The sequence below is a fragment of the Acinonyx jubatus genome, chromosome B4 (genome assembly GCF_027475565.1).
Source record: "Acinonyx jubatus isolate Ajub_Pintada_27869175 chromosome B4, VMU_Ajub_asm_v1.0, whole genome shotgun sequence".
Lineage (NCBI taxonomy): Eukaryota > Metazoa > Chordata > Mammalia > Carnivora > Felidae > Acinonyx > Acinonyx jubatus.
This window is the reverse complement of record NC_069387.1, coordinates 135063495-135083852: the sequence shown is the minus strand read 5'-3', so window position 1 is coordinate 135083852 and position 20358 is coordinate 135063495. Positions and strand designations below refer to the sequence as shown.

The window sequence follows — 20358 nt, the reverse complement described above, 5'->3', positions numbered from 1 at the left end:
TTGTTTACTTTCCATTTATTCACATTTCATGGATATTACACTTCCTCAAAAACTAATACAAATTGAGATTACATTGTCTGACAATTCAAGTATTTTAGTTTTAGAAAACAATTTCCTATGTGACACAGGAAGCAAACATCTTATCCAACTGATGGCTAACAAGTTTTACAGCTGTTACAACTGCACCTGCATCGGCAGAGTCCACGGTCCTCAGCACGATGGCCTCTGGCCAAGAACGTACCAGTGTGTAGAGTGCGGCCTGGATGGGCTGCTCCCGGCCACCCGCTGGTACCACAGGACACATCAGGTCCTACCACAGATTCTCACTTCCAGAGCGAGCACAAGTACCCGGGGATTGGGGAGTGAGCCACTTGGTCTGCAAAGCCTTCAAACGCCTGCGCTTGTGTCCTGACTGCTCCGAAGTGAAGAGTGACTGACGAATGCTCAAAAAGCAAACAACTTGTTTAAACTTTAAAACTAAACCAAAAAAAGGCTCAGTGACAACTTGTTCTGAACTCTGATGGTAAGGTGAATTGTTTTTTCTCTACCCCGGAACAGGTAGATCTTTTTTGGCATGCAGCTTATCAAAACTATAATGTAGAACTGAAATTGTACAACAATAATCCTTGTCAAGAGAATCAGTTTAACAAATGGCCAGACTTGTCCTTCCGTAGAAAACACAATCTACACACTGCTTTAAAAACGGGACACACGTTTCCAGCCCGTAATTCTAAAAAGAAGACAGCACAACGCCCAAGTTTTTGCTTACTGGGGAATGCTCCAGAGGAGATGGGACAGGCACCAGTTGGAAAAAAAAAGAAAAAAGAAAAAAAAAGGCCACTGGGACACTCAGTATGACGCAGCACAGTTAGGATCAAAGGTGATCCTTCGGGCCACGCAGATGATACACATCACAGATCCTTCAACTAAATACAAAAATTTCCATCTACATCAGACACTTTAAAGCCAAATTTCTAGTTATTTTGTTAAAAATAATTCTAACTAAAGCCAAGGGGTGGAACTGAGCTATTAGTACGGTGGGGGGTGAGCTCTCTGGGGGGCCCCGCCCCCGAGTAACATATAAGCACTTAGACTTTACAGTAAAATCCACACACACTCACGCTCTTTTCTATTAGTACATAATTAAAGTGGAGGCCAAAGTTCCTAACGCACAAGGGACATGGAGGAAACAGCACGTTGTGAGTGATGGCGCACATGTCACATCTGCCCCTGTAATGATCACTTTCGCAGTGACAGCTGTAGCAGCAAGTTTGCCGGGAATGTTAGGACAAGAGAAAGCCACACATACCCACTACTTCAAAGAGATATGAGCTATTTTTCCAGGGGGGTTGAGAGGTGGCCCAATTCTGATGTTTTCGGGCCATTTCTGGCAAACGTCCCACCGGACAGGCCGAGGCTACTGCCACCGAGGCGCTCCTGAAGGCGCCTGGGGACCACGGGAGCACGTGACGCCAACGTAGGACACACGGGGCCCCACATGTCCTCGTCCTTCCAACGGCTGGATAAACCTCAGGTGAGGGAACAGGACCAATGACGCGGAAACGGTGTCAGCCACCTGCTTACCACAGATCGCTGGTAACAGAAACTCACCCACGTACTCTTTCTAAAAGGAAAATGCAACAGAAGTGGCCACGCCCTCCCTGTTGTCCCAGGTGAGAGTCTGACTACGTCTCACAAAGTGTAAGCACCTCTCTGTGTATTTGTCCAGAGTCACATACACGCGGGGGCCAAATTCTCTCAGCAGAACCAGAAAACAAGTACAAGAATCTCATGATAAATGTTGGGCCAACTACCACACTTCAAGTGTTTAACATGGTTGATCGTAAAACGGTTTCCCTGCCCCCCCTTATATCTAAAACTTATAGCTTCTTTTTTAAAAAAGCAACTGTACTATCTACAGTTATCGTGACTGTTCTTTCCTAAGTCAGAAAACATTCTATGCGCTGAAGATCAGAATATACAAACGTGAGCCCTCAGGCACGGACCCTGAGCCTTTAAAACAAGATCATTAAATGACTAACGAGGAATGAAAGTGGACATTTAAACATTAAAAACTGCATCTAATTCATGTGCCCAGAGTCTTCCCAGAAGGCTAGGATTAGCGACCCAACAGCGGTGGCGAAGTGACGGGATCTTCTCATGCGCAACCACGGCTCCCTTCCAAATGGACATGCCGAGTATCTTACTCTTAAAAAAGTCCACGGAAACTTATCGAATGCAGAATAATATACTTCTGTCTAAAGTTAAAGGCAACATTTGCACACACGATTTCAATTCCATGACCTTCCTGGTGAACTTACATGGCTCATGTGTAGTAAAAGCTCTGAGATCCTCAGGGTTCATCACGGTACAAGTGAACTGGGACAGATTCACTTTCTTTTTTGTACCGTGCTCGAACTTTAACTTAATTTTCTCCCCCCAGGTTTTGCGGTCTATGGTCTATCAACTATAAGCTACCAAATTTGTGCTTTTAAACCCTCATTCCTGACCACCCCCCATTCTGTCTGTCTGTAGGGGACGCACTGGTAACAGCACCTCAGGAATGCCACTACAAAACCCCATCTACAAAACCAAAGAACAAACTCGTTTCCTTTTAAAATGAGAAAGCAGTTCCTGAATCAGGTAAAACAGGCCACAGGGCTAAAAGGCCGATGTCTGCAAATGATAAGCTAAAGCCTCTAATGCGGAGGGGGAACATTTGGTGGTCAAGATTCAGCTTTAAAACGAGACGATGCAGCAAAGGAAAAACGCCTCTGTCACGGCGTGGTAGCGAGATTCATTTGGAAAGGGTGCTGTCCTCCCAAATCAGGCAAGCCCACCAGAGAGAATGCCACAGGCAAGTTTCCTCCTGGACGCAGGGGTTGCCGGCACGCCTTGCAGGCCGTAGCAGCGCACCCCAAAACCCGTGGATGGGAACAGCCTTTGGGAAGTCTAATCGATACCCTGATTTAGTCTATTAAGAAATCACTTGCGGTCAGTTTGATAAATGAACATTAAAAATCTTCCAAAAAATTTCATTCAAACATATTTTACACATCAGACAGTTGTTAAGAAGGGAGAATACGGTTTCTTGACGCTTAACATTTGCAGGTTTTATTGGCCACATTCATCTTCCTCACAAAGTTCTAAGTTACCGTCCGCGGCGGGCTGACTACGCGGAGGGCAGGGGAGGGGGGGCAGCAGCTCGGCAGCGACTCCGCAGAGGGAGGGCGTTCAGGCGTCCTTTTTCTCCAGTAAAATTTTGTGCAGCTCATCTGCGTCCTCACCTGTTTTTACCCGGATTAACATGGTGACCGGGACGGTGGCGTTCTTCTCATCAATGGGTGGGTTTGGGACACACACAATAAGTACGTTGTTTTTCCCCGTTCGGGTGCACGGCATATTGGGCGGGATCAGGACATTCAGCAGTATGTTGCCTGCATTTAAGCAAAGGAAAAGGTACATCAAAATCACACAGACCCCGTGTCGGGAGACTACAGCTTTAATATGCGAAAACATTCAATCCAGAAGCCCTCTTCAACTTAACCGATCTAACGCGGGGGGCCATCAGGGAGGTCACGGGAAAGGGCACTGGATCCCTGGTGCACATGCCAGCACGGCGTCCCTCCAAGAGGACCACGAGGACTCTGGCAGGCCCTGGCCCTGCTGCGGGGAAACTGCCTTCCACCCCGCTCCTGCCCACATCCCCGGCCTCCGTTGCAGCAGCCAGGCCCTGCTGAGGGGCGTCCGTTCTTACACGAAAGGAAGAACACTTTGGCACGACCCGGAGCCTTCACGAGGTCATTGGAATAAAGGCAGAATGGTCAGCAAAGAAACCTCTGTCCGAGGCAAGCATGGCTCCCGGATGGGTAGTGGGGCGGTAGGGGGGGGGGGGGGCCCACTAGTACCATGATGGCGTCACCCATGCATCAAGCCTTCAGGGAAAAAAAGCCATAGGGAAGTTTCTGTATCCAGGCTGGCAGGGCCCAGAGCTACCCACCACTTCCTCTCAGACCTGCCCCGTCCTCCCTCCGGCGGGCTGTTCTGAGGGCGAAGCTGGGTGTGGGGTGAAGGATGGACTGCAGCACGTTCAAGTTTTTTGCCTACATAAACCAGATTCCTTTGAACGGTTAACTCCCTTCTGTGTTTATTAAACCATCCACTTTATCGATAGCTGCTTGGTTACATTTCTAACACAAATTAAAACGAAAACCATTTTGGTGACTTCTTGGCTACAGTTTTTAACACACCTATATCTCCTTACACATTGTCACTTAATTAAATCTGTAAATAGTCAGTAAATACAGGATGCATTTGGTTTGAACGACTGCTATTCCGACCCCAAACACAGCAATATACTCGACCTAGAGGACTGCAGTGAGCGAGGGGAAGTCTTTTACACCATGTGGTTATGAGGACTTGGGCCACTTGAAAAAAGAGATACCCACCTAAATTGGTGTCTGCCCGCACTAAAAGCTGTGTCTTCTGATTTGTTGTAGGTTTTAAATGCAAAGTACCCACACCTTTCTCTTTAAATTCATTGTCTTTCTTGTAAAATAGTTTACACCTATGGGGAAAAATAGGCATCATCAGATATTCCAAAGACAAACCAAGTCACAAGTTTTCTGACCACCACCGTTCACACTTGTGTGGAAAGACCCGCATTAAACGAGCACAGGAAGCTTCGGGATGAATCCTTGATTGATTCAAGCTGGGTCTGGGCACAAACCAGAACAAGCAAACTGGTTAGATACTGTAGAACCCCTCCCTAATTTTAAAATAATAATAATTCTTAAAATAGTGGCTCATGGGGCGCCTGGCTGGCTGTCAGCTGAGCGTCCGACTCTTGATTTCAGTTCAGGTCACGGGGCACAGAGCCTGCTTGGGATTCTCTCTCTCTCTTTGCTCCTCTCCCCCATGCGCACATATACCTGCTCTCTCTGAAAGAAAAATAAAATTGCCACTAGCTCCTAAAAAAATAACCCAGTGGGTCACATACAACTTTTAAAATGACACTTTTAAAATGGACACTTTTCTCAGTTCAGTCAAAATCACAGCTAAGCAGCCCACAGGTCTCTGCCGTGCTCCTCTGGCCCCGAGCTCAAGAGGTTGACCGGGTCCTTTAAGGACAGGAATAAATGCAGGACACTCTGCTCCCATCTCTCTTCCCTCTTTTCCTGTTTATTTTTTAAGTTTCTTCTGGACTCCTTCAATTTTGGGTCTACCAAATGCTGAAATCTTGGAAAACATTCTTAAGCAAGGCTGAACTACCAGTAATGTAATCAAATGCCTCCCCAGCCTGCCGTGTCCCACGTCTCCTTAGGTTGTTAATAAACAAACCCAAACCACTGCCTGCTCCTTTGATTTGTCCCAGTTAGCAAAGAATCTCAGGTCAGGATCACTCCTTTGTATCATCTGTGTAATTAAGAATAAGCAAAAGGAATTGTTGGATTCTTGAAAGTTCTCAGATATAACACTTGGGGATTCCATAGAATATGGTGACCTGTTATGAAACTCAGTCTGAAATTTTTGTTACTTAGAAAAACACATGTAGGGAAGCTTCTAAAATGGCACAAATAAGTATTCTGTAAATATCTTTAATCAAAAAGCACTAATTTCATCTCACTGGGATGAGAGAATTCAAAATTTCCTCTGATCTTTCTTCTGAAAGCAACAGCTCTCATATAAAAACAAACAAAAAAACGCGGAACAACTCTCATCACTGGGGGAAAGACCAAGGGATGGTCACTGTGCACAACTTGCTGGCTGAGAAAAGCCACAAAGGCCAGCCACGTCCCCATGAAGATAGGAGGCCGCCTGAGGAACAGTGGGAGTAAAACCAAATCTGGAATCAGTGACGAGGTGACTTTGTGCAGGAAGGAGGAGGGGCAGAGAAGGAGAGAAGCCCAAGCGGACATGGGGCAGGTGGGTCACGGAAAAACCTATCTCTAAAGCACTTTAAAAAGCAGGAGAGAAGAGGAGCACTGGGGTGACTCAGTCAGTTAAGTGTCCCACTTTGGCTCAGGTGGCGATCTCACAGTTCGTGGGACCGAGCCCTGCGTCGGGTTCTGCGGCGGAGCCTGCTTGGGGTTCACTCTCTGCCCCTCCCCCACTCGCTGTCTTGCCCTCTTAAAAAAAAAAAAAAAGGCAGAAAAAAAAATAAGAGTAGGATACGCCCACAGGAAATTTACAGAATCAGCTTGTTGTAAACACACAGGTCAAGAATTCTTCCTTGTCCAGTTCAAAGGGCAAGCGCAGCCTGACCCCGGGACGGGATGCTCGGCGCGTTCCGTGGGCCCCCTTCTTCCTCCCACGTCTCCGAAGACATGCCCACCGAACGCACTCCCAGGACTCCCACTTACTTTTTGGAGTAAAACGCATCTTCTTCTTTCACCTCAGTAACTACTACTTTGGGTGGCTCGTCATTCTCTTCTTCATCTCCGCCTTTTATAAAAACAAGACCAACTCAGTAAAATTCAAATCGAACGCTTAACGATGTAACCAAAGAAGCTGTCTATCCCCGCACCACCCCCCATCCTCAACCTAAAAATCCTATGTAAGCTGATGTAGAAATCGAAAGCACGCGTCTAACTGGGCGTGGGGGAGCGGGAGGACTCGCTGGATTTTAACGGTTTTCTGAAAAATGAGAACAATTTTTAACAGGACCCTACTTCTCTCTTCTAGATGTCAATTTGTAGAAGGCCTTGGAATGAAAAGTTATCGACATGATTCAGTGCCCAAATTTTAACAGGAAAATAACCAATCAACACCCACACATACTCAAGATTACCCCACTAGAGAAGAAGAATGTCAGATGGGGTTCTAGCCCCCTTCCCCCCCCCAAATGCTCCTGCTAAGGAGCTAAGGAATAATCGATCTGAGCAACGGCCAAAGATAAGGAAGATAAACTTGTTTACAGGACTTGTCAGAGAAACCACCCCCGTGTGTAAGCAAGCTTTGCCTGAACTGCCACACCGCTTGGGGCTCGGGTCCCAAGGGTCCCCTCCCTGACTGAGCCCAGGGCCCCAGGCACAGGGGAGATTGAAGTCACTATGGGATGCAAGTAACATCCTCTGGAGAAAGACAGTCTCAGGAAACTCAATAAATTAAACAGCAACAATTCTGGTGCTCAAACAATTCAAAGACAAGATTTAAATTTTAAGAAGGCAGTCCTGGGGGGCCCCTGGGGGGCTCTGTCCGTTAAGCGCCCGACTCCTGGTGTCCACGCAGGTCACGAGCTCACCGTCATGAGTGGAGCCCCACGTCAGGCTCGCGCCAAGCATGGAGCCTGCTTGGGATTCTCTCTCCCTCTGCCCCTCCCCTGGCTTGCACCCTCTCTCTCAGAAGGAAGGTAGTCCGGAGTTAGGTTCTCCAGGGCAGGCCCCAGGCATCCCGGTATTTTAGCAAGCTTAGTCCTTCCAATGCGCCAAGCACCTCAAGCACCCGGAGACGCAGGCACCCTCACTTCCACATCCCTCCCACAGGCTCTGCCACTGCCCCGGGCCCACTGGTCCCGTTCAGGGCAGGGGAAGGGAAGGGGCGGTCTCCATCCTATGCTGTGCACGGGGCAGCCGGTGCCTGAGGGCGCACCTGACGGCCAGGCAGAGGGGTACGGGCAGTCTCGCTCCAGGGAGGAGGGACACAGAACATTTGGTGGCAAACCGGCCACCGCGGGTTCCTTTCTTTCTCCCTCTCACGAAGTTAACATCTCCTGAGACGTATACTTTTTAACTGCTTACGAAGAAGTATCTTCACACGTGTGGGCTGTTCACAGTCACCACGTGATGACAAGCGATTGGGACGCGAACCCCTCTCCTCAAAGAGCTAAGAAAAGAGGGAGGGAAGGCTGACTGGGGACACTGATACTACACAAGGTGGAAACTTCTGGAAAGGCGGCTGCAACCCAGACACATCCAGGGAAAACCCCGTCAATTTGTTCCCCATGGCTAACAAGAGTCTACCTGTTTTATTTATAGTAGAGCACTTTTCTGCCATGTGACCTCCCCCATGATTATAAAAACCTAAACACGAGAAATCCCATAGATGTTTATGACCAGTTTTTTTTAATATTTTTTAACATTTATTCATCTGTGAGAGAGAGAGACAGAGCATGAGCGGGGAAGGGGCAGAGAGAGGGAGACACAGAATTGGAAGCAGGCTCCAGGCTCCGAGCTGTCAGCACAGAGCCGGACGCGGAGCTTGAACTCACGAACTGCGAGATCATGAGTTGAGCCGAAGTCGGACGCTCAACTGAGTCAGCCAGGCGCCCCTATGACCAGTTCTTTCAATAAGACACAATTGTCAAACGAAGTTAATTCACTTAATTTTTATTTTAGAGAGAGCATGAGCAGGGGAGAGGGAGAGAAAGAGAGAGGAGAGAGGAGGAGAGAGAAGAGGGGAGGAGAGAAGAGAGGGGAGAGGAGAGGGGAGAGGAGAGGGGAGGGGGGGAGGAGGGAGGGGAGAAGAGAGGGGAGGGAGGGGGAAGGAGAATCCTAAGCAGGCTCCACGCTCAGCACAGAACCCAACGTGGGGTTTGATCCCACGACCCTGTGATCATGACCTGAGCTGAAATCAAGACTCGGGCACTTAACCAACTGAGCCACCCAGGCGCCACTCACTTAATTTTTTACATGTAAAGCCACGCCGTTTCATAATTTTCAAAGTCATCGTGCCAGGTATCTGTATGTTCCTCACTTTTACCTTTGTATTCTTAATCCTTACAATAAACTCTACAAAAATGGTCTTACTCCATTTTACAAGTAGGGAAAACAGACTCAGAAACAGCTGGCCAACTTTGTCCGGGATCGCACCTAGGAAATGACAGTCACAGCGTGAATCCAGATCCGTCCGAAACACACACCTACGCTCGTGCCACTACACACCAACTCGGACACACCCGGAGCCGACTCGCGAGGACGGCCTGGAACTTTGTCATTACCTTTGCGTTCGTTGCTGCCGCCATCGGCTTGTACCTCCAGCGTCTTTGTGGCGAACGGTGAAGAGACCGGTTTATTCTGGCTAATATCTTTGCCAAATAAACCGGAGTTTCCAGAAGAGAATGAAAACCCAGTCAGGGGGCCAGAGTTTAAGGAGCCCAAGGCAGAACTCTCGATCTTCTTGCTAAAGTGAAACGAGGCACCTGCTGCTCCCGCCGACGGGTCCGCTTTCTTTTCAGGATCCGCCTCCGTCTTCTTTTCGGACGTGTCCTCGGTTTTGCCGCCATGAAACAAAAATGTTGACTCCTGCTGTGACTTCGTTGACCCAAAGAGGGAGGGAGACGGGGTGGCGCCGGGCGTCTTGTCGGAGTCGCCTTTGGAATCCCTGCAGCTGCCGCTGCTGCTGCTCCCGAGCTGCTGCTCGATCCCTGCCAGGTATTTCTCGTAGTCTTTGAAGATGGGCGTCAGGTCGCAGAGCGGGTTTGTGTTCACGTGCTTCACGATCCAGTCCCGCACCGAGCAGTTTAAGGCAGCCAGCTGCTTGTGATAGGCGTTCCTGGGGCAGGCCGTGCTGGAGGGGAGGCCGGAGGAAGAGGGCTGCTGGCTGTCACCGTTAGTTTTGGGATTTAAAATCTTTTTATCGACCAAGGAGGTAGGACCATTTGTGGCAACAGATCCTATAGGAAATTAAAGTTTGAAGAGTTTACTGAGAGGCTGATTGGATTCTATCCCCCAGATTTTTATGCTGCACTGCCTTCGTATTTTCTTTTACCGTACCCTAGTTTTGTGACAGTGCAAGAAGCGTGTGCACGTCTGACATTTAGGAAGCAGTGATCACAAAAATCAAACTTTGTACAAAAACGGGGCTCGCGTCAATTAAACCTCTAAAGGTTTAAAATGGTCTTTTCTTTCAAAAGGATGCCTGATGCCTGCCTTCCCCGAGAACTGTCACAACGGTCAGGGGAAAGCTTAACCCCCAACGCCTTGGGATGAGCACGTACTCGTGCCGTTAAAATCTTAACAGGGAGCGCTAGCTTCATCACACCGAGCACTCCGCCTAATTAACACCCAACGGGCCACACTTAAAATACCTAGCGAAGTACAATCCAACCAGCCAGGGTCACTTCTGAAAACCGAAGACCGCAGCGCAGGATTCCATTCTCTGTCACTGATCCCGAGAGCTCGTGACCAACTCTCTCAGAACAGATCAGGCAATCAACACACGCCGGGCGAAACCAACCTAGGCTGGAGGACCCCCTAGGTTCCCGGGGGGCGCGCACCACACAGAAAGACCTCGGCCCCCACAGAACGAATGAGGAGACTGGAAGGCGGGTCTTTACAGAGGGTCCACTGAGAGCGTCCTCTTCTCCTTTGACCCTCAGGTCAATTCCGAGGGTCACTCTCAATTTCCCAGTTGAAGATCTAGACGCTCACAGGCTAAGGGACTTTACCAGGGTCACAGAGCCGGCAACCAGCAGAACTGAGAACAGAACCTTGGTCTATCCAGGCTCAAAAGCTTCTGCTGCATTCACTTCCTCTGCACATAGCCGATATCTAATTTGCATCCCTTTCGGTATCACCCTGTTTCTGCTCGTTTAGTCCCAGGACCCGGGATAAGTACAAGAAAAGTATCTTTGCAGAGTTACTTTTCAGATGGTCTTTACCCAGATGTGACCAGGGGGAGGGGAACCTACTCACCAAAGGCTGCCTTGGTCTCGCTGGCTGCCCTGGCACTGGAGAAGGGAGGGGCACTCGTTACGCTGCTTCCGTTAGACAGTCCTGCCAAAGGCTTCCCTCCAGCACCGTTACCAAATCCAGAAAACCCTCCTCCTCCAGATGGCACGACCAAACCTTTAAAACCTTTGAAGGCCCCTCCACTATCAGACTGAAATACAAAGAAAGAGCACACGTTAGATAACTCTCTTTTATAACTAAGTACGTAACAGTATCATCTTGGCTCAACAGCACCTAGAATCCTTACGCAGCAGCGTTAAAGCAAAACTGCCGGCACAAGCTGGAGATGAGGCAGACTTTCCTCCTGATGACACAGCTCTGCCCTCCAAAGCTGCCCTCCTGAGACAGCCATGAAGGACACTCCCAATCTACAGTGAGATTGTGTTTAGAAGTAGACTTAGGAAATAGAGGCCAAAAAAGACTCACGCGATAAGGTTGTGTACGCAGCCTCAGAATTGTAACTAAAAGCAAACATTTCAATACAACGAATCCCTAGCGAACAATTTTTCACGTACTATGCAATCAAAAAGACCATTAGCCCAAGGATGCTGCAGAAACATCAAGTCAGGTGAACTCCAAGTGCTTTACCCACTTACCTGTAATCTCCTAAGCCCTTCTGCAGCCTTTAGTCTCTGGGAACTGGTGAAGTTGACTCTCAGATCTAGACTTTCCCTTAGTTGAGAAATCCACAGGCGACATTTTTATTCTCCACTTTCTTGCGACTTCCAGTAGCAGGGTCTTTCTAGCACTTTCAACCCGCTGTGGCTGGCTCTCTCACCTCTCTAACCTGAGATGCTCTGGAAACATCCGGCACGCCTATGAACTTCTAACACTGCTCTCTGCCCCTGGAAACTTTTGGAGACATGTTCCTCAGTTTACAGTGCTTGACTGAAGTTACTATTTCCCTCCCGTTCAAAACAGTGGTTCTACCGCAGCAGGGGATGGTCTGCTTTTTGGATCAAGGATCCAAGGGAGGCTCTAGGAAATACTCTCAAATACATATGCTCAGAACATCCACGGGAGTGCACCAACCTTAAGTTCACGCACAAACGAATTAGAATCATGAGCTCACAAAAAACTGCTTACGCTAGAAACTCTTCATTTTCTAAATGGGCCAGTTAGCCTAATATTATTGCAAAGTTTTAAAAAATCGTTCAAAAAGTTTCAATCATAAACATAGGATTTCACATGGTTACTGACCATGGATACAATTGTGGCAATAAAATTAGGCCAGAAAAACCCAGAAAACAAAAACAAAAGCAAAGCCTTAACTTGCATAAATTTCAATGCATGTAATAAATATAGTTCTTCGGTTCTGACGCTATAAATTTGATTTTTAACGAATCAATATCCCGAAGACACCACACAGAGCGCTATCATTTTATAAGATTCCATGGACAAAGCATAAAAAGCTGTGAGTAGCTCCTCAGAGCCTTTTACTTTGCATGAGATTTAAAAACCAGAGAATACTGATAGTTATTTTAGAGACTGCTGACAGTACATTGGCTCTAGAGCCATCACAAAAATTCAAGAATCACTGGCTTTTAAACGAAGGAATGGAGTCATTCAGAAAAACGAGAGTACAAGTGAAAGAGGTAATCCACCGGGGCTCACACCCGTGTCTGTCAATCTCCCTCACGTACTTTGATTTTTCTCCATGGCACTTACAGGAAAACTAAAATTATATATTCAGCGTGTCTCTTCCATCGTTAGGACGTAAGGCCCACCAGGCACGGATATTTTACTCACTCCTGTCTTCACCCACCAATGAATCGCTAGTGCTCGGCACAACAATCCAGGACGGTTGACATGGGAACAACCGGGGGTTAGGGACGCCAACATCCTCCCTTATCAAAAAAATAATAAATCTGCGTATAAATGCAATTCAAACCCGTACTGTCAACAGTCAACTGTATACAGGAAAAGTCACATTTCAGCACTTAAGCAGATAATGTAACTGTTAATTTCTGTAACATACAAGTTCTGATGGAAACCTGACGCTGCAAGTTATAGTCGACATTATGTGTGTCTTTTATTTCCTTTAGCAGCCAGAGGGCCCCAACCCCCTTCCCTCTGGCCCAGTCTGGACTGTGGTGGACACGGCTTGTACTTCTTCACTGTCCCTCATCTGACAGCCGGGCCAGCCCTCCCTGAGGCGGTCTTCCTCTGGTTTCTGTCTACGCCGTGAGCTGCCACTCTCAGCCACCCTCCCTGGTTTCAAACTCCTGCGTGGTGAGGACTCTCACAGCTGCACCTCCTGTTCCAGGAAGCCGCCCACAGACCTAGTGGTCTTCTAGAACTTCACCTCAATGTACCCCAGGCTCTTAGAACACATTTCCCCAACTGAACCGATCACTTCCTCCACAATGAAGTTGTCCTTCCCTCCTGCTGCCCCCTCTCCGAGGAAGAGCCATCAAACTTCACTAGGCTCGATACCTAGGTTTGACCGGTCACCAGTCTTTAAGAACGAAATCGGATCAGTGAAAACTTCGAATAACAAAATTGAACAGAGTCACCACGGAAGGTGCAGGGGAGCAGATTCATTCCAAAGCTGCCACCCCGGATGTTCAAAGCAGCTTCTCCAGCCTGACAACAGATGTCCGGGCCACCGAGTCAGCACTCAGGTATCTGGAAGGTATCTGAGGGCTGGGAATTGTACCGGGGAAGACTAGTTAAACGTGGGAGGGACTGCTGAATACGGACCACGTGACTTCCATTCACAAGTCACAGTTCACCTTTTATCCTTGTGAACACAGGAAGGAAAACACTGTAACCTACTATACTGGGAAGAAAACCCGCACCTGCCATGCTTCTGTCAGAGCTAAAGGACTCCCCCTGACCCTCCCCCCGACGCCAGGACGCGGCAGGACTCCGAGGACGCCTTGCGTTTCCCTTCCCTACGCCACCTGCCACTACTTGTTTGCATGGTTCCATGTGTCTTTTCCTCTCCTTACTGCCGTTCGGCTGGAATCGCGTCTACAGGATCGACACTGGATTTCTGCAACTCGGTCAGGTACAGATCTCACGCCTCTTGTCGTCCATCTCCCGTGGTCTACATCAAGGATTTTCACAAGCGGAGTTAGCATTTTAAAAAGCATTTATCGATCTGACGGCTCCCACAGGTACAAATGCTCTGCAACTCAGGAGTCAAGTTAGCGTTTAATGCCAAGGGCGGTAAGAAAACACTCACTTCAAATCCAACATTTCTACGCTTTGCTTTCTTTATGGCTCTATTCTTCAAGACTTCCTCACTGGCCACTGAGAATGTTCCCACCTGCAGGTGTACAAATTAAACAGCAGTGAGACGAGGCCCCAAAAAAGAAATGAACAAAAAAGCCTAACCAAACTTATCTTCACATCTGGTTTTAACATACTGTTAATACTGATAACAAAGTAAGGAGAGGGCAGATTAAAATAAAGTCTATGTCTGTTGTCTACATCGTGAATCCCAAAGCTACTTAGATGAATCAGAAATCTCCCAGAACGAGGCGCCTAGGTGGCTCAAACATCTGACTCTTGATTTCGGCTCAGGTCATGATTCACGGTACATGAGTTCCAGGCCCGTTCTGGGATCCAGATCAAGCCCCCAAAATGGGCTGTGCGCTGGGCTGGGCTCCGTGAGGGGCATGGAACCTGCTTACGATTCTCTCTCTCCCTCTGCCTCTCCCCTGCTAGTGTGCTCTCTCTCAAAAAAAAAAAAAAAAAAAAAAAAGGAAAAGAAAGAAGTCTCCCAGGATCTACGCAAATCCAGGCTTTGCATACAACCCGGAGAGGAGCACACACAGAAAAAGTTTTGCGAAGACCAAGACCATCAAAAGTTTGGTAGAAAACTATTCAGAACTGGCTCTTCAAATTTTAAATATATTTAAAGACATGTATCTTAGAATAAAAATCCACTTTTAAGAAGCAAAATCTATTCTTCAAAAGCCAACAGTTACCTTAAAGATCATCAACAGTTAACGGTGGTGGAGCCAGTTCTAAAACCCAAATGCCCAAATCTAGTACGTTACTACTTCAGTTTCCAAAAACACATTTTATTTTTATCACGTGTGCATCCCATTTTTAAGAGAAACCTTGCCCATTTGTCCATCACCCAAAAGCCCACTGATGTACCCGGGACTCCTAAGGGCCCCTGCTTGGAAGCTACCGCTCTTCCCAGGAGCTAAAGTACCTCGTCCATAATCAGAACTTGGCTGAAGATCTTTGGGTTTATTTCAACCCTTCTTTTACCCTGTAGGGCTGGCATGAAATACTTTCTGTAAGAAGATGTCATCCATAGTTATTTCAGGTAAGGTTAAAGAGACCTCCATGCTTACAGACGGGACTATTTGGTTGCATTTGTCCCCAAACAAATGGAATGCCCTTTCAGACTCATTAGAGTCAATCCAAATGGAGGTCCTTTCATACCTGAAATATCTTAGCATCAAAGCAAATCATTATGCCGCAGTCTTAAATCTTACTAGGACCAGAATGAAACTCGGCAGAAGATCTGGAAAGAAAAAACCTGAGTTACCAAAGACCTGGTTAAAAAGCACCAAGTCAGTTAGAAATGTTAAAAACCTTGCCGAAATATTAATAAACTTGTGATTTTGGTTTCCCTAAACATAGGAATACATGTATTTGTAAAGGAAAAAATGTTCATACGACAAGACAGATTCAGCAAGAAGACAGTTTTAGAATAAGCTTGGAAACAGTTTTGCAGATTTCTACTTCTTCCTCTTTTTTTTTAAACTTAGCACTATTCTATTGGCCTGGGAGCATCAAACTGCTGACAAGGCACTAAAAATGCAGCTGTTATTTCTATTCTTTGTAAGAGAGAAAAGGAAATATTTCTGAGGGAAGACCATTTTTATTTTGTGAAGAAAGAAACTAGGCCATCCAAATTCTACTTCATTGTTGTGGGGGTGGGGGCGGGGGTGGGGGTCTCAGATCTGTGCGAACATGAAGACAGGCCTCCAAGAAGCATTAGGGTAAGGGAGGTGACCCCAATCAGAAATCTCAAATTACGGGTGCGGCAGACGGAGAAGTCACGTGGCATAGTACCACTTCTCACGTTCGGGCGCGATGCTAAGTTCACGACCAGATCACTTACTCACCCTTCAGGCTTGACTAAAACTATGAGTTTAGAATGCAGCAAGTATATGAAATTCAGGAAGGTGCTTCTACAAAGGTGCAGAATATTTCAGGAACGGGAACTAGTGGGAAAAAGACAGCCAAATGTAATAAATAAATTTCTATACTAAGTACAGATCATAAGAAACCATACTACTTCCTGTTCCGGCTGTTCTTTAAAAGGCCTTTTTTTTTTTTTAATAAAAAAATTTTTTTAATGTTTATTTATTTTTGGGACACAGAGAGATGGAACATGAACGGGGGAGGGGCAGAGAGAGAGGGAGACACAGCATCCGAAGCAGGCCTCCAGGCCCTGAGCTGTCAGCACAGAGCCCGACACGGGGCTCGAACCCACGAACCGTGAGATCATGACCTGAGCTGAAGTCAGCTGCTTAACTGATGGAGCCACCCAGGCGCCCCTAAAAAGGCCTTTTGATTTTCCTACCAAATCTGCCCAAGGAATCCCAAAATGAATTTAAATTTAGAAGCAGCAGGGAATCGTTCTTGGGGAAAGATCTTACCTCCTCTGCTTCGTCTTCTTGATCCCAGTTCCTGTCAGTCAACTCCTTCTCAGCAATTCTTTTGGCCATTGTTTCAACCCTACGTTAAAAGTGAAAGAAGTGAAAAGTTTACTTTTCTGGATCAAGATGTAATTCCTTACGATGAATTTTTAAAGAATTTTTACGAAGAATTTTAAACAATGCTAAACCAGCTCCGTTTGAAAAAACACTATAACACTGATTTTTAAAAATCTGAAGTACTGTATACGTAATCAACAAGTGATTAATTTATTCTATGCAAATTATAATCACAGTCTTGCTACAGGCAAAACATTTTAAACACTTCAAATTCTCTTAAAGATGATTCAGTAAAGAAGCTCATCCTTAGACAAGAATTTTAGTAAGGCAGTGGAAATACCTTCACAGCATGAGTACCTTTCTTTAGGCTACAGACAATTGATAGAAATAAATTTCCCGAGACTGAACATTTAATTACCCCAATCTGTATACTGCTAAGCTAGACTATCATTTAAAAGTTCAAAATGTAATTAATATCGATGTGTTAACATTCTGAAATTTTACATATAACCCTTCAAGAATAAGACATCAGCTCAACTCTAAAGCCACTGTTATGAGGCGGGGGGCAACAGTATTATCTCTGCAGTGGACACAAGCAGCTAACCAGAGAGGGTACTTGAAACCATCCCTTAAAATTTGCAATGTTTTCTGATCCTAACATATGTTGTTTACTATAAAAAACAAAAATACCAAAACACTCAACAGAGAGCTCCATTGTGAGTGCTGAACTGGCTCGTTCTCTAACTCACCAGCTAAATGGACCAAGCAAATTCCATTTCCCGTGCTACCCGCCTTGCCTGGAATTCACCAGTTCATTCAGGGTCCCTGAAACCTGTCTAGACTCCTTTCTGAAGGTCTTTCCCCACTCATTTTACTCAACACCACAACCTACCAGAGTCAGTTCCTAGAATTTCATGGTCATTAAGATACACATTTACACCCGGCCTATTTCTCTTTACTATCTACACAATAAAATTCAAATGTTGACATTCCAAAGTCCTCCAAATTCTGGCCCCCTGTGGAGTCATTACATAGGGGATTTTCAGCTTTTAATAATATCTTAATAATATCTAAACTTCTCTTTTACAAGTACGTACATGCTTTCTTTCCTGATTATAGAATAAATGGTTTTAAAGCCCAAGTTGCTAACACATGAAATACGAGACCCAGCCATTACCTGCAAATCCTTTTTTAAGGTCTCCCCCCCACCAAATACCTCGTTAAGTTTTGCCATTAGTCTTTGTTATTCAAACAATCAAGGTACTTTCAGACATGATCTTACTGAACTCCAAAGGTTCAGAGGCCAGGTCTCTGCTGGGATTCTTTTCCTACTCAGTAAGTAACACCTCCACCAGAGGGCAGAAGAGGGGAGAAGTTGAAATAGTCGCTTTTGCCGTTAACTGTAAGTGATTAAGGCAAAAAAGGGTGACGCTGGGAGTGCAAAAACCATAGTAAAATTTCAGCATCTAACGCACACCCACAAGTGAGGAGACAACCAGCAGAGTAAAAACCAAAATGAACACAGCTGCGTCCGTATCCTACCCTATTTATTGAATCTGTGACCTCGCCACAGGGCAGGGATCTTCGCTGTGTTTACTGACCCCCTCCAAATGCCCCGAACCTGTCCATCTTCTAGGAGGTATTCCAGAAGCGCTCAATCAGTGACCCGGGGCACTACGGATTTCGGAAAATGCTACAAGATGCCGGCATCTCAGTTCTGCCATTTTCTTGCTAGACCTTTGGCAAGTTATTTAATTGTTGTGACTTGGCCTCCTCATCTGTAGACAAGGCAGGTGTGGTGAAGTAAGATCAAGAAAAAAGTTAGTTTAGGGGTGCCCGGGTGGCTCAGTCGGTTAAGCGTCCGACTTCAGCTGAGGTCATGATCTCACGGTCTGTGAGTTCGAGCCCCGCATCGGGCTGTGTGCTGACAGCTCAGAGCCTGGAGCCCGTTTCAGATTCTGTGTCTCCCTCTCTCTGTGCCTCTCCCCTGCTCATGCTCAGTCTCTGTCTCAAAAAAAATAAAAAAAAAAAAAGAAAAAAAGAAAAAAGTTAGTTTAGCACAGTGCCCAGAACAGAGGAAGGGCTTAATGCATCTTATTAAAGAAACAAATTTTGTTAGAAGCAAAAGCTATAAAAAATACTATTTTTTTTCTTCAAAATGTACAAAGTACAGTGTGGAAAAAAAGACTTCAATTATGAGCCAGGCTTTAAAATATATTTTAGCAAATCCATATTTTATTTCAAAGCACGATGCTTCAGTTAATAAATTTTCTTTTTATGCAAAAAGAAGGGGGGGGGGGAACGGAAGTCTCTGTTAAGTACTCAGAACAAGGCCTAGCACCTAAGGGGTTTTATGTCCCGGCTATTACTAAAAATTTAGGGGCACCTGGCTGACTGAGCCAGTAGAGCGAGGGACTCTTGATCTCAGGGTTGTTGGTTTCAGCCCCACTTTGGGTGTAGTTTACTTAAAAATAAAATCTGTTTAAAAAAAAAAAAAAGGATTTAGAAAACGTTTGGGCTTGTGGTTAAAAAGGTACCAGCTTTTGAAAGGATTCCTAGCTAGGAAACACTGTCATAGCAAATTGAGAGTTTTCGTAATTGGGAAAAAGCTATTATTTGCGCCGGAGAGTTACGCGGTCTCTGCTACCAAGTGCTGCCTCATCCTTGGGGCTGAACTTTAGTCAACACCAGGGTACCCTAAGATGAAAACGCATTTGCCCATATTTGACCGAGGAAAAAAACAACAACAAAAAACAAGGGGGCAGACCCCGGAGACCGAAATGCCAGGGGAAAACGAAGTCTCAAAATTGCTTAAGGGAACAGAGTAAAAGAGCCGATCGATAGCCCGGGATTGCACTAAGAAAGTGAAGCCGAGGCAGAGGTAGTGTCGGGAGCGAGGAGAGGGCGGCGAGCTGGCCAAGAAGGAAGAAGTGCCGAGGGGAACGGCTAGGAAGGGTGGCCGGATCACGACGGTCCCTGCCCGCTCCGGCCTCCGCCGGGGCCGCCTCACCCAAGTTGGGCGCCGCAGCCCCGACAGGTCGGTCCGGCGCCCGGCTTCACAAACAGCACCCGACTACGCGCCGCTGGGATCGTCCCGCCCCACCCTCCCCGGCTGACCCCACCACCCCACGGCCCGGACCCCTTATCCCGGCTTCTCCTTCCAGGTCCGAGTCCCGCGCCCGGACCCCAGCTTCCTCCACCCCAGACCCACGTTCCCTCACCCCGGCTCCCGCCCAGAGTTTCCCTTCCAGGTCCGAGTCCCGCGCCCGGACCCCAGCTTCCTCCACCCCAAGCCCGGGCCTCTCACCCCGGCTCCAGCCCAGGGTCCTCCTTCCGGGTCCGAGTCCCGGATCTGGACCCCGACTTCCTGCCCAGGGTTCCCCTTCCGGCTCCGACTCCCGCACCCGGACCCCGGCTGCCTCCGCCTCCCCAGGCCTGGGACCCGCAGCCCAGCTCCCCCTTCCAGGCCGAGTCCCGTACCGTGACCCCGGCGCCTCTCCCCAGGCTCGGCTCCTCCTGCCACGCTGCCCGCCCTCCTCTTACCTCCCAGGCGGCCGCCGCGGCACTCGCTGGGTTGTGGGTGCGCCGAAAGCCGGGTGCGCGACAGCGAGCAGGTGCGAGGTTGCAGCCGCGCGGGCCTCGGGTCTGGAGCGGCCGCTGCTCGCCCGGTTGGGCGCGCCTGGTCGCTTCCGGTGCGCCGAGGTTCTCGAAAGACTTGGTGGTCAGCAAGCCCCGGGTCTCAAACACCATGTCCTCTGGGGGCCTCGCCTCGCCTCTCTGTGTTCGGCAGTGAGGGAGAGCCGCCGCTCAGCCAGAGACCGCCGGGGGAACGGCGCCGAATATGCTCCAAGCCGCCATTTTACAACTCCAACCTCCCCCCTCCCCCCAACCAACTCTATAAAAAGGAAGGAAAGAAACGCCCGCGTCTAGTAACTGCGCAAGCGCGCCCGTGCTCAGGGGCGCAGCACCTCCCTCCGCGGGCACTGGAACGACGCGCG

The 20358-nt window shown here is 47.6% G+C and overlaps 1 protein-coding gene across 1 annotated transcript; it reads right to left on the bottom strand.

Moving 5' to 3' along the window:
• Positions 1 to 20288, bottom strand: NUP50 (nucleoporin 50). The gene is made up of 8 exons (XM_027070485.2): positions 19904 to 20288; positions 16304 to 16382; positions 13861 to 13944; positions 10635 to 10821; positions 8939 to 9613; positions 6363 to 6444; positions 4449 to 4567; positions 1 to 3437 (listed from the first exon to the last, which is right to left on the bottom strand). Exons 2-8 carry the CDS (start codon positions 16370 to 16372, stop codon positions 3235 to 3237), a joined length of 1419 nt encoding a protein of 472 aa, XP_026926286.2. The 5' UTR covers positions 16373 to 16382; positions 19904 to 20288; the 3' UTR covers positions 1 to 3234.
• Between the last annotated feature and the right edge of the window lie 70 nt (positions 20289 to 20358).